Here is a 13,701-nt window from a genome sequence, read left to right as displayed (position 1 = left end):
AAGGAGGATACACCAGCTACGTGCTTATCAGCATCCAGAGCTCCTCACCCCCTTCCTTCAGTGTCAGGCAGCCGAGGAAGCTACACTTCAGAATCTGCAACAGAAGCACCCACCATCCCCACAAGACTGGAGAGACTCTCCTCCTTTTAAGAGTAGGAAACTGAAGCAGCAGTATGTGGGAAAGAGTCAAGAATGCTGCCAGATTTACCAAATATATCAGCAGCAAGGCCCAGAGAAGCCAGATTTCCAGAACCCTGGTTTTGCTCAGCCCCAACATCATCCTCTTCCCCAGGGAGGACACAGAGTATCACACATAGCCGGACCCCAACGTGTACACAGGCACGCAGCAAACAGAATGCAGAGCCATGGATAGCTGAACACTTGCAATACTGGGCCAAATGCAGTTGGCCTGCCGCGAGTTCAAGACTTCTCAAATGCTGACAATTTCTTCAATAAACAGTCTCCTCCCCCAGTCAGCAGGACAGCTGAAAAGCCTGCTTTGCTTCAGCAAAAACAGCAAGAGAATCACATCTCATGTCCTGGAAGACATCAGTGTTGGCCCCACTAACACAGGCAGTGTGGCAGCAGGAGGAAAGTAAAGCAGAATTGCTTGATAAAAGTCTCAATCTCTGCACAAAAAGGGACAGCCCTCCCCAGGCCCCACACAGTCAGGACTGCCATCTTCTGTCTCCACTCTCTGCACACCACTGCAGGAACCACAGGCAGTCCCAACAGCACACTGACCGTCTGCTCTGAGCATCACACCAGGAACCAGCAGCATACGATTCTGCTGCTTGTTTTGGTCTCTGCCCTTCTTTCCCACTCCAGGAAACACTGACTCATTTTGCTCATCTCTTGGGGCCTGTAAGAGTTAATATTTGCCATGCTCTCTGAAAAAGTGCAAAGCATTTAATCTGCAGTATTCCTGTTTATTATGCCTGTTGTACCGAGCCTGCCACTGTTTCACTGACTTGCGTGTTTGTCTGAACAAGGTCAGTCTCATTAGTTTACATTGTCAGACGGAGCATGGGAGAAAGATCCTCAAAATCTGATCACCGAGGCAAGTGCTCAGAAAGGAGCTTAGCTTATAATTATTTAAAGGTCACAGAAAATATCTGTTTATCTGTGAGCTGCTGCAGAAGCCCATAATTGCAGCTGGGAACAGAAAGAGCAAAGCAGCTAGAAAGTTTAACATAAACAGGCAGAGGAACAAGAAGGTGTCGGGCTGCTGACATGTTTTTATCTTGTGGGGCTGGCTGCCCTTCAGTACCCCACAGATGCCTTTTCCTGATAAGGGACCAGAAGGCTGCAGGGTGGAAATGAGAGGGGTCGTACAGCAGCAGCAAAGGACCTTGGGTTTCTTACCCGACAGACAAAGCATTCAGGGTGCCACAGAGTGTTCAAGGCAGAGATGTAATTTTCCAGGATAGCCCGGGCACAGCCTCCACACTTGGGAGCAAACATATCAAAGTAGTCCTTGCGGCAATAGGCTTTGCCATCCTTCTCATGAAATCCTGCCAAAGGAGAAGAGGGGCAAAGAGCATCAGCACCTGATCTTTACCTCTGGCCAGCTAAGCTCTGCAGTGTAACTAGCGTGGGTAGGATCATCCTTTCCCCTGCTAATACACGCAGCAGGCAGCTGCTCCTCACTCTGCTGCCCCTCCTGTCCCATGCACACACGTGCACACTCTTCCTCCCTCCCCAGGGAGGAGATTACTGGTAGCATGCTTCCCCCATAAACAGCTATAGCCCTTGGAACTTCCATCTCCAGTACTTCCCCTGTCACTTCCAGGCTGTCCCCTAATAGCAGCTCTGCCTTACACACTTGTCTGCAGTTCAGGGAGCAGATTGTTCTCCCCTTGCATAAACCAGCAATACCTTCAGGTCCAAAGAAAGCTCCACACTGGGCACAGAAAAAGTGTTCGGGGTGCCATGTCCTGTCCAAAGCCGTCACCACTTTCTGTTCAGAAGAAGACACAAAGTGTAAGTAACGTGAACGATGGCTTCGGTTTGGAGGCGAGTAAGGGGGGGCTGGGTGGGGGGAAGAACACATTAATGTTGGTGCCGACAAGAGCATGCATTAAAATAGACTGTCCTTCAGAGAGCTGAGGCAATTCTCCCCTGCCTCAGGCTCGTTAAGGCTTTCCCCACTGCTCACTTTTTTTTTTTTTACCCTAAAAGGATCTTAACACACTGCTTCCTCCCTTATACAGGGCCCCGTCCAGCTCTCAGGACTAGCACTGGTGCCTGTTACTACATGCTACCAACAGACAAAAGCCCAGGACTCATTACTGGAATGATGGAGCCATGTGGGGTTCTGAAGGAACTTCAGCGAAGGTAAGGAGGACTAACTCCTCTCACTAGTGTAAGAATTTGACTGGGCCAAGTTGTTTCCCTTTCAGAGCCAGGGGAAAGGGAAAATATAAGCCCCCAAACAAAATCTTCCACCCAGAACACATGGGTGGAGTTTTTAAACACCCAGACCTGCAGTGCCTTGCCAGCACCCTTAAACCCGCCAAGGAACTCACATCAAGGATCGGCCCGTTGCAGTAGTAGCAGCGAGGAGAGAAGAGGTTGTGATAGTCCTTCTCGCAGTAGGGCTGACCATCCCGCTCAAAGAAGTTACGTGACCCAATCTCCTCCTGGCAGTGGGTGCAGACGAAGTGCTCAGGGTGCCAGGTTTTCCCCATGGCTGTAACTACCTGTTGGGAAGATAAATTATGAAGGACAACTCTATCTCCCTCTCCCTTAGACCACATGACAAGATACCAGCTGGAGTCAGCAAGAATGACAAGTTCTACTACTTAAGTGAGCCCTGGACTGGGGTAGCATGAAAACTGAATTACCTATCATCTCAGGAGAGGGCAGTCCCTCAAGGGCAGGGTAGAGGTCACTGGAGGAGCTTACAGCGTACCTAGCCAGTGGATAAATAGAGTACTTCAGTTTCTCCAGCATCTCCAGTCTCTTCAGCCTCACGAAACAGCCCTCCCCATTACTCCCAGCTGCAGCCCAAGATTCAGCAATGTGACAGCACCTTCAACTCACCTGCCCAGCGATAGGCTTCTTGCAGGCCCCACAGACACCTTTGGCAACCGTAGCTACACCCAGTTTGTTCAGGTCAGACTGGAGACTTCCCAGCATGGTGTCCAGCTGACTGCCAGGCTTGGAGGCTGTGGATGGAGGGGAGCTGCTCCCGGCTTTCCCCTGCGCCATGAACTGCAGGGAAAAGAAAACAAAGACCGTAAGGTGAGTGTGCTGCGCTCACAAGATAAATGCCTGCTGTTGTTGCCAGTGGCTCCTTTGCAGAGACAGACAGGAGATTGCTAGGAGACAGCTACGCTCTCTGCAGAAGCCAGTGAGAGCCAAGATCAAGCACACACATGTATTCTGCCCATGCAGAGACATGCAGAGACCCTGGGATGTATAACAGCAGAGCTGTGAACTGATGATTTGATTTTCCTCCACTGTGTATACAGCAGCAGTCACCAGCACGTCCCAGGCAGTACAGTGCTCTCTAAGCCTCTGCCAAATATCACCCTTTACCTCATCAGTTCCTGGCCAGCTGACAAAGCAGAGGCACCATCCAGAGGGCCCCTTCCCCTTGACCTCTCTCTGTTCCTATGCTGTTGCTCTCTCTCAGTTGTCACTCTCTGCTCTCTGACAGAGATTCCTCTCCCCATTCCTCATCTCGTTTCCCCTTCAGTTAGAACTATCTCCTTTCCTCTCCCTCCTTTTGCACCACCTTCTGCAGATCTTTCTGCCATGTCTCCTCGGCCCCCATCAGGTGGCTCTCATCCCACGCCTGAGCTAAGCAAGTGGAAGCAGGAAGAAAATAACTCCCTTCAAGTTGCCTGCTGTTTACCTACAGAGAGGGCAGTGCATCCACAGCAGAGACCTAGCAGACAGGACTGCAACGGAGACTGCCACGTCTATTGTCAGACCGCTGGAAATGCATGGAGGTGGGGGGAAGAGGACTAAAATACTTTTCTCAGAGGCTGTTTCTGAAACACTACCACTGTACACACAGCTTGGAAAGGCTTCACAGAGGAGGGGGAGAAACGTTTTTAGGTTCGTAACCCTGTGTTACGAGAGAACAAAGCGTACATTCTCTTTGGCCACACAGCCCCCGTTGCAGACAAACCACAATAATCAAACACAGAGCACTTTAGCTGACTTCGCACTGCTATAGCTACTGTCAGGTTTAGAGACCCAAAGAAGTCCCTCCCCGAGATGTTGGTATGGAGCTCATGTTTTCTCTTACTAAGGGGATAGATTAAAACGGACATAAAATCTACACTTCATAACAACCCACCAGCCTGCTGCCAGCACGGCCAGGAGAGCAGGGACACGCTGAAGTGCTTCAGAGCCCTGGCAGAACCTGCCCTTCCAGCCACAGGAGGAGCTCTATTCCCCATCCTGCAGCTGGCTGTACTTGCAGTCGACTAGTTTACTCAATGACAAACCCTGGTTTCTACTTGTTTGCACAAAAATTCTCATGACATCCATAATTTTATCTTTTTTACACTCACACATACAGACACTCGTCAGCCTTGCCTTGCATGCAGCATGACTCCCAAGGGAAGCCAAGGCACAGCTTTTCCCTTCCTCTCGCCTCCCAGCCAGCCCATAACGAGCGGCCAGCCTCTCCGAGTCCAGCAGCACAGAGCAGCCTCATCACACCCCCATGTCCCGAGCCTAAAACAAACCCTCTGCCACACAGCAGTTACTTGCTACCAAAGCGTTACGGTGACTGTCTCCAAAGCACATCATTGCAAGGAGACTTCTCACAGAGAGAAACAACAGAGCTTTGCATACCAAGCCAGGCCAGAGTCCCAGGACAAAGCCAGGGCTTCCTGCACAGCACAGCAGCAGGAAAAAGGCTGCACCTGCACCATGTCAAAAGAATTGTATCTTCTCTCACTTTAACCAGGGGCTTGTGGCTACCAGGCAAGGGCAGGCACACATGCCACACATGAACGATAAATACCATCTGGACAGAAAGGAGATGAGATTAATTCAACATGTAGCAACAGAGCACTTCACCCTTGCCTGTAGGGACCACATACTCCTGCAAGCCACAGCTAATGTCAGTACAGGCACACCCACCTGTGCCCACTACAATTTCTAAAAGTACAAATTCTAAAATCAAGCCTTCTTGAGAGCCCACAGATGAGTCCCTACCTGAAAGAGCTTTGTTCCCACCTCCTGCACACAGTGCCTGCTGTTTACAAGGGACACTCAGCACAGCAGCCACATAAATTCATCATGCAAAGGCTCTTCAAATTCCCACCCTTCACCCATGAGATCTGCCATCACTCAAGTCCAGTGAGGAGCTCTATGAGCAGCAAACCATGCACTACAGGACATGAGCTACATTCACGGCACTGGGAGCTTTAGGAGCAGATCCCAGCAGCATCTGCAGCACACTCATCAACCAGAAGAGCACACCATGCTGTGGAAACAGAAAGGAGGTCCTGCCTTCTCAGGGGCAGGGGGGCCCAGGGGTGCATGAGCAGCCATCAGATTGGCACTGTAGATGAGGGGAGAAGCAGAGGTCACCTGAAAAGTACAACAGTCCAAGATGCAGAGGTGTTTCCTTGTTCACTGCTTGAGAGTCGTTACGTACACGTAACATTGCACACCACTGCACTGCTCATATACATTAAGACTTCTCACCATCCTAGGGCTACAGCTCTTCCCTGATTGTAGCAGGGAGACGCAGAACACAGCTCTTGATCATGTCATCTCCCCCCCAAAATCCACTCGCCCTGTGGACAGCTGTCCTTGCTCCTTCCAGTATCAAGACTTTTCCATCTTTTACTCCCCCCACTCCAAGAGTAACTGTGTCAGGGACAGCTACAGCCTGTGTTTCAGAGTTAGCTTCTTCATCTCAGAGGGAAATCGAGTCCCTGCTGCACAAAGTGATCATCAGGACAGACAGGAACCACACACCCCCCAACAGGTTACTGCACAGACATGTACTCTGCAGTGCCAGACAGGCAGCAGCTGGGATTAGATGTTGCCAATGACTCCTCTCTCCTACCTAGCAGTTCAGCACCAGCCTTCACCTGAACATTCTATCTACTGAGCTATCAAGTTGGGAGCAGTAGCTGGACTGAAAAACATGGCTAAAAAAGCAAACCAGAAGAGAGAAGCCTGCCTGCATCTGTGGGAAGAAAGCTTCATCTTCAGTCTGACAGCCAACAGAAACAACTGCCTTGGTGCTAGGGGTCCAGGTCTGGGGAGAACAGGAATGCCTAGGACCTTCAGAAGGAGAGGTGTCCACAACAGAAAGCTCATGATAACCATCATCAGAAGTTTCCCACTGGAAGGGAGGCTGGGGAGGCAAGCTGAAGGAAGAGGAGGAGACTAGACTAGAGGCTGGGGTAGATGGCACATGGGAAGGCTGAGGTGGGACCGGAAGGAAAGGTGCAGGGCCAGAGACATGAGAGGGAGCAGCATTAGCAGGGACTGTCTTTGCAGCTTCTTCGGAAGGCTGGAGCGGGGGAGAGGCTGGAACAGAGACCGTCCTCCTTGGGGGAAGTGGGGATTCTGGAGGAAAAACCACCTAGAAAGACACGGAGGAACAAGAAAGGTGAATAAATCCAAAGAGGAACCCACAAGCACTTCCTGCAACAGGAAGGTTTATTCTCACCAGTACGTTAATCTAAGAGTAAAAAGCAGCCAGAAAGAGAAGGGGAACTAGAAAACATGTTTCCCTGTGTAGCTCAAGGAAGAGCACCATCTTATACCCAGAACTTCCTGCACAGGTACAGCACTGGGGAAAACAAAGCATGCCTCTGACAGGCTTCCCAGTGTGGTTTTAAAAATAAGCCCCATGTGGACATTTGACACGTGGTAGTAGCTGACTGCCCAGACAGACACCAGCACCCTCAGATCCCACTCCGATTCTTAAACACCAAGAACTAGGGACCCACATGCCAGTTCCCTTTTCAGGCCACACAAGGGCGAGCAGAAAGCGTTAGTTCTTCATTTCATGTTGCTTAGATCACTCAGAAACTTAATCTGCACCTTCACACAATGCTATCTGGGCAGAGGGACATGCTGGAATTTCCCAGCATGTCCCTGCCTTCTACCTTCTCTACTTGCTGTCCACTGTTCTGCTCTTCCCCTGGGGGTCTGGAAGTGTTAACGACCCCCTCTGTCAGCCAGTCACCCTGGTTTTTCCATTCTTCCTGTTCCTGTTTAGCGATGCCCAGTCTGTCCTGCAGCTCTCCAGTCAAACGACCTTGAGACTCAGTCTTGTGCAATACGCCAGGACCTAGTTTACGCCTTGGAGAGAGGTCACGATACATTGGATGCACATTCGCTGTCTCTTTTGTCCTCTTGATTAAAGATTTAATCTAAATGACAAAGGTAATAATATCAGCAGAGAAGAGCAATGTCAGAGCAAGCCCCAAGATGCAAGAGCACAAGCACAAGCCATTAGTGACAACTGCAAACAGTAAGAGTGATGACATTTATTCCACAATGCCAAAACTCCTCTTGGCACAGCCCAGAACAGTGACTCAGTGCAAGGAAAAACCCTGTAAGGATAATCACAGCAGCCAAAAATAACTATCTAGAAAAGGAAGGGAAAGATTAACCAGCAGGAAGCCAAGATAGGAGGTGCAGCATGACCACTCCACTGAGCATTAAAGAAACCTCAGCATCGCAAGGACACAGAGCAGCCTCTCTGCATTTGCCCTTTACAGGCATAAGACTCTGGGTCAGAGATGTCTGGTGCACAAAATGTCCTTCCAGCACTGGAAGGAACACTAACAGCTCCAGTAACGAGACCTAAAAAGGTGAGCACAGGAGGGGAGCTGCCATCCCAAGTGAGGAACATCCTCCGGTGGAACGCAACAGTCCTTTTAACTTTTCAGAGGCCCTCTGTGGACTGAGCCTTACCCCAGTTAGGGAACAAAAGTCCATTTCACAGGGAAGTCCCTACAAACTGCCATGCTCCGTGCTGCTAACTGACGTGCAGAAGAGACCACAAGATAAAGCAGAGGATTTCAAACCTCTGTGACATGCAGCTGTCAGTAACATTGCTCAGAGCTGCATGCTGTTAGTGTGGGTGAGCCAGGCACACTGACACCACACACAAAATGTTAGTATGCTGTCAGAAGAGTCTTAGCTAGGACTCATCCTACTCCTCCATTCATTCAGCGCCTGCCTGGCCTGATGCAGAAATCCTCTCAATGGGTGGTTTAGAGATGCATGGCAGGTCCCATTCAGGTTTCCAAATGTTCTCAGGAGATTCCAGAGTGACTGCAGAGCTTCTGAACTGCTCGTTTTCCTGCTCTTCTCTGGCTTTGTTCGTGTCAGCAGTACCTGCCTTCCTAGGAATTCTCTCTCTGCCCTGCCTCTTCTTGATCAGATCAGGACAGCCATCTACCTTGGTTTCATGCAGTACTCCAGCTTTTAGCTCCTGTCCTTGTTCCACTACAAAGCCCAACTGGTTTTTAGTGTCTGGGAAGACATCCCACCGATCCAGGGCAACAACAGAAGGTTCATACACAGGATTCAAAACACTGTCATTCTTTGCATGTACCTCTGGCACTTGTGCAGGCAGCTCCAGGGCCCACAGCTCATCTAAAGCTGTTTCTGTACTTCTGCCCTGGGAAGGAAAGGCTGAATGGTCCCTGAATGCTCCCTGCTGATCCAGCTCTTTAGGTATCTGCCCCTTCCCCTGACCATTTAAAGCACTGGAAATTGGTACACTTGAGATTCTGGGGTCAGTTCTCTGCTCCTTCTTCTCAGTCTCTTTTGCCAAATCGTACTCCAGGCCTTGTGCCTCTACATTAGCAGATCTACACAGAAGTTCCAAACTGGAAGCCGGCACAGCCTGGGGAGCATTTCTAGAAGAGTCAGGCTTCCTGCTCAGCCGACTCAAGCTTGCAGAGGTCATCTGCTCCCTATGAGTAGCATAACCAGAAGAGACCCGTGGTGGGGGCACAGGGGCTGTTTGTGGCAAACAGGGCACACATGGAGGAGCAGCAGAATGGCCTGAAGTAGGCAGAACTGCAGTGTTACTGCCTTCCTCAGTGCACAGGACTGCTGAGGGGGCAGATCCTGGCACTGCAGAGCCCCCACTCTGACTTGCAGAAGGGTGTTTGGAACAGGATAGCACTGTGAAACTGTGAGGAGTGTTGCTGGAGTCTGCATTTGCTGAACTGGGAACTGGTTCTAGGGAAGGGTCAGAAATCAGAGACATAGTGGAACTAGTCTGCAAAAAGGAGACAGAAGGAATAAGGAGATAAAAAGACAGAGGTAAGGGGAAGAAAAAAAGCAAAGAATTAAGCATTATAACAATCACGACCTCCAATTCCAAGAGTCACGCTGATCCAATGCCTTACTTCCAAGAGGAAGGAAAACGAGATATCAAAGAGCAGAACCAGTATGACATTGTGCAGCTACTCATATGAGATATAGGAGATGAAGTTCTACAGCCACTGAGATTATTTTCCTATGCCCTCCTAAGTGACAGCTGATGTGTTCATCTGCAGCCGTGATGGGGCATGCAATGGCCACTGGGAAGCCAGCTACCAACGCAGGAATGTCTAGACTGTGAGTAAAGGTCACGTTACCTCACTCATAGTCAGGAATGTAAATTTTACACTTCAAAGCTGAAAAAAGCAATCAATGAATAGAACAAAGCATGACATTTTCTTCTTGATACACTAATAAAATGCTCCAGTTGACTGAGTTCATGGCAACAAAAACAAAGCTTCAGGGCATTCACAGCAAGAACAGATGACACAGGCTTTGTTGTATTCACATCACTAATCTCACCTTGGACATGACACACTGAAGCTATACAAGTCTGTCAGTCACTCCGTGCCCTTGTAAGCATTGCTTAGGTGGCTAGATTAGCCTCTTCCCCTTAAGCCAAAGCCTCCACATTTACACTGTAATAAAATCAATATTCATTTTGATCCAAAATACACTAACAAGAGCAACTGATACAGAGATTTTAGTTCTCCTTGACTTACCCGGTCTTTTGAAAACAAAAGATCATGGGTCCTCTCTTCCCCATTTTCAGTGGTTCCTGGCTAAACTCTAGGAGGCAAACTGGCATTACTCCTTTTTCTTAAAAAGGGAAAATCAGAACAGTGGCTTGGACAAGTTTGCACAGCAGGTCAGCTTAAGACCAATGCTGAGCCCTCTCGTTTTTAAAATCATATCCACAAGGGATTTCCAAAACCAAGAACTATCAAAACCTGCTCTGATTCTTAGTCACATTTTCCAAAGAAGCTTCAAGAAGTTAGATGTTTATGCTCCAAAGTAGCTGGGCACATAACTTCTTAAGCCCATGTATGGCATCTCAGTCTCTACTTACCTTCTAGAGATACTTATCATGAACAAAAGCATAAAATTAACCAGAACGTGCACAAAATCTGCCAGCAGATGGAAGAAATATATACCTTCAGCTGACCTAAGCTGCTACCATCCCAAAGGATCAGGAGCTGGCAAGCAGTCACACATTTGTGAAGTCACAACAGTAGTGCTGCAGGGAGACCATGTTCAAAAAGGAAAGAGCAATAGGGGACCACAATTCTTTACAGATTGCTCCTCCCCTTGACTAGCACAGCAAGACCCACAGTTACAACAGAGAGGAAAAGAACTAGCAAGTACATCCAATAGTAAAAATGAGGGCATTTCCTAATATTGCTCCCCCCCTCTTGTATTTTGCCTAAGCTGGACGCACCTGTAAAAGTAACCTGGTTTTATGATGTGGTTCACACTTAGTTTCCTGACTCCCTAAAATGAAGTCAGACATTTTCAAAGCACGACTAACATTTCATTCAAAAGCAAGTATTTCCGGCATACTAAAAGCATACTAGCTCCAAAATAAGAGCCATGATTAAACACTCAACAGTAACAGAATAGTTAAATACAAACATTTAGCTATGCAGTAAGCAGGTATTGCATTACACAGAAATGGCAGAGGTTGGAAAAACAAGTGCATTAAGTAATTTCAGTGTCCACTGACTGATGAGCTAGATAACCAAAATCAAATGGATTCTGTAAGCAAAAAGAACAAGCAACTCATTAAAGCGAGCAAAAGATGATAAAAGGGTAATATATCAGTCTGTAATAGCACCTTTTACTCTGGGCTCCACAGAAAATCAAATATCAGTACCTCCACTCCCCCATCTACTGCAACTTCTAGTAGTATCAACTACCAAACTCCAACTAATTACACATCATAACTTGGTTTTTCTGTCCTATTTTTTGCAACCACACGCAGGTCTGGTACCCGAACCTTTTATGCACCTTCGCAAAGTCTCCACTTCTCTCCCTTATATCCTGCCACCGGCAGAGACTAGAAACACATTTTTACAGACAAGCTAACACCACTATTTGGCACAAATAGAGGAGGTAAGAACAAAAAGGACCGAAGGGAAAATGAAGCAACCTGGGGGACAGGAAAAAGGAAAGTAACCGTTAAAAAAGTTGAAAATGTCAGTGACTATTAACAAAAGGAAAACGATCACAGAAACCATGTTCTTTGTGCTTCAGGAAGAATGTTTATACACAAATGAGCTCAACGCCTCACAAAAATACTAACGCTGTGTTCATAAAGCCCAAATCTCAAGATCTTGCTGCATGTTCACTCTCAGAGCTCAACTAGAAACTAAGCCAGGAAGGTGGACAGTATTACAGAATGCAGGTAGTCTCTGTCATGTAGGTTTTATTGGAGTTGCACAAAGATTCTAAGGCCTTTTCTCAAGATTGCAAAGCATCTGAACACCTGCACTTAAACACATCCGCTCCTTGTATCTTGCAAGGAAAACATGTGCTGGGCAACATCATTCTTGATTGCCAAGAGCTCACCTAGGAGCAAAGGCCATAGCCACAACCACACCCAAACTTGTTTTCTGAGCCCTGATAAAAGCAGCAGGGGCATGAAGCCATAGTGCTCAAGCTCCGCCAGCACGTGGAAGGAGCAAGGCAGGGTACACCAGCAGTGCAGGTGGGAACTCTTTCCAGCTTCACAACAGTGCAGTTTTTCAGCCAGACTGAACAGACACTTGTGCATATCCTGCACTCTGCTCTAAGACTAATACAGAGAAAAGAAGGCAACACTACGCTCCCAGTATTTGCAATTGACTAAATACACACTACAGTAAGTCTAGAGAAAACAGTAACTCCTAGATTCTCACAACATGCAGTACATGTGCCAGAAATGGCAGCCTGAATTCAATTCCAGCAAGTGCAAGGCAAGCAAAGTCCCACAGAGCATGCATGCTCACTGCTGGGTTCTGAACTCATGCACTTGGTCAAAACTCCAGGTATTGTAATGAGCTTCACGAAACCCAGCGCACACATCAAAAACGCTCACAGGAATGGTAGAACAGAGAGAACAACAAACAGCAAAGCTGTAATTGAATGGCCTGTCTACCTCTCCTCACAAAACATTCCTCAGCATTAGCTGTCCCACCTAAAGTCATGGTAGGAGGAAGTAAGAGTTCAGCACAGACAAGAAACACCAAGCATCGGAATTTTCCATATGAGGAAAAACCAGAGTTAGGGACTTTCTTAGGATTAGAAAGCAGACTTCATGTATATGTAAGAAAGGCAAACCCAACAGCGATAACAAGGAGAATATATTAGATATTTGCTTTCTCCACCTCTCTCAGAACAAATTTAAGTGACTAATTCAGTAAGGCTATAAGCAAAGCAGATGAAAGTAGAAAGTAAGAAAAAAATATTTCTCATTTTGCTACTATTACAGGTAACTAAAGCGTCATGAAAATAAGCTGCATAGTTAATCATCTAATGCAACAATGATAACAGACCTACGTGAATAAAGAACACGTTATCCAAGTACATACGCCAAGTGCTTCACATATCAAGATGACTGTGGGCAAGGTACTCCTGAGCTTACCCTGTAATTGGATTTTTATGTGCTACTTGCAACTGAAATATCAGTTCTCATCCAATACAACAGTTCGATTTTTAAACAAAATTCTGAATAGTATTTGCCATTTTCTGCCCCCACAAGAAGCTCAGACTTTAATCCCATTTTGAAGTGACTAAGAGAGACTGTTTTAAGACGGAACTCTATGAAGTCTCCAGCTGCCTGATGCAAAGGCTTCAGTGCTTACACCACACATGTCTGGAAGATCCTCCTCAGGGAATGCACATCAGGGTAAAAATGCACTCCAAAGAGAAAAGCCTGGTCTCTTTCAGTAAGCAGACTGGTGTCCCATGCTCTTCTACTTTTTGTTATGCTGTAGTACAGCAAAATAATTCACCTCTTACTGAGCAGTAATTAAGCTCATTATCTTTGGCAAACAGACAAATTGCAGAACCAAAGGAAAAACAGACCCCAGAACCACCTTATCCTCCCAGCAACAAGAATTTATAGCAGTCGAGAACACCTATAGCAGCACTCTGAAAGCACAAATACCACCACGGGAATTTTCTCAGAGCAAGTCTGGGAGGTGAAGAGGGCATTCTGGAGACCAAACAAGGTCAGCAGATGTGGCTAACAGGCAAGAGTCTGGGGGTGGGGAGGGACAAGACGAAGCACTGTCATAACAGGGTACCTTGAAGTCAGAGAGAGATGCCATCAGCTCATCCAGTTCTCGCGTAGCTGAAGAAGCAGATATACGGGTCTGCTGCTGACTGGCAGTGACTCGCTGGGGGCTGCTCACCTCGCCTTGGCTCACAGTGATTGCAGGGCTG

General features: G+C 47.6%; 2 protein-coding genes across 5 annotated transcripts in view; both read right to left on the bottom strand.

The window, feature by feature from the left end:
- Positions 1 to 13,701, bottom strand: part of PXN (paxillin) — a 50,646-nt gene that overhangs the window by 4,295 nt on the left and 32,650 nt on the right. For all 4 annotated transcript variants that reach the window (XM_080407098.1, XM_080407097.1, XM_080407099.1 and 1 more), the window contains exons 6-10: positions 13,563 to 13,698; positions 3,046 to 3,216; positions 2,529 to 2,702; positions 1,879 to 1,960; positions 1,366 to 1,514 (exon numbers count right to left, since the gene is read on the bottom strand). In XM_080407098.1, the coding sequence (XP_080263224.1) occupies positions 1,366 to 1,514; positions 1,879 to 1,960; positions 2,529 to 2,702; positions 3,046 to 3,216; positions 13,563 to 13,698 (712 nt within the window). The remainder of the gene's footprint in view (positions 1 to 1,365; positions 1,515 to 1,878; positions 1,961 to 2,528; positions 2,703 to 3,045; positions 3,217 to 13,562; positions 13,699 to 13,701) is intronic.
- LOC308071551 (uncharacterized protein) lies at positions 5,524 to 13,555 on the bottom strand. Its single transcript, XM_080407137.1, has 3 exons — positions 8,180 to 13,555; positions 7,098 to 7,364; positions 5,524 to 6,568 (listed from the first exon to the last, which is right to left on the bottom strand). Exons 1-3 carry the CDS (start codon positions 9,308 to 9,310, stop codon positions 6,065 to 6,067), a joined length of 1,902 nt encoding a protein of 633 aa, XP_080263263.1. The 5' UTR covers positions 9,311 to 13,555; the 3' UTR covers positions 5,524 to 6,064.

The sequence above is a fragment of the Falco punctatus genome, assembly GCF_963210335.1.
Source record: "Falco punctatus genome assembly, chromosome: 1".
NCBI lineage: Eukaryota > Metazoa > Chordata > Aves > Falconiformes > Falconidae > Falco > Falco punctatus.
This window is presented reverse-complemented; position numbering and strand designations above follow the sequence as displayed.

Bases quoted from the DNA above. Each gene is read 5' to 3' on its own strand.
- LOC308071551 (XM_080407137.1), bottom strand. From the start codon at position 9,310: ATGCTTAATTCTTTGCTTTTTTTCTTCCCCTTACCTCTGTCTTTTTAT. The intron at 7,365-8,179 runs GCAGGCGCTGAA...TTTGTCATTTAG, and splicing joins GGATTTCTGCATCAGGCCAG to ATTAAATCTTTAATCAAGAG. The intron at 6,569-7,097 runs GTAGAAGGCAGG...GTGTCTTTCTAG, and splicing joins GTGGACAGCAAGTAGAGAAG to GTGGTTTTTCCTCCAGAATC.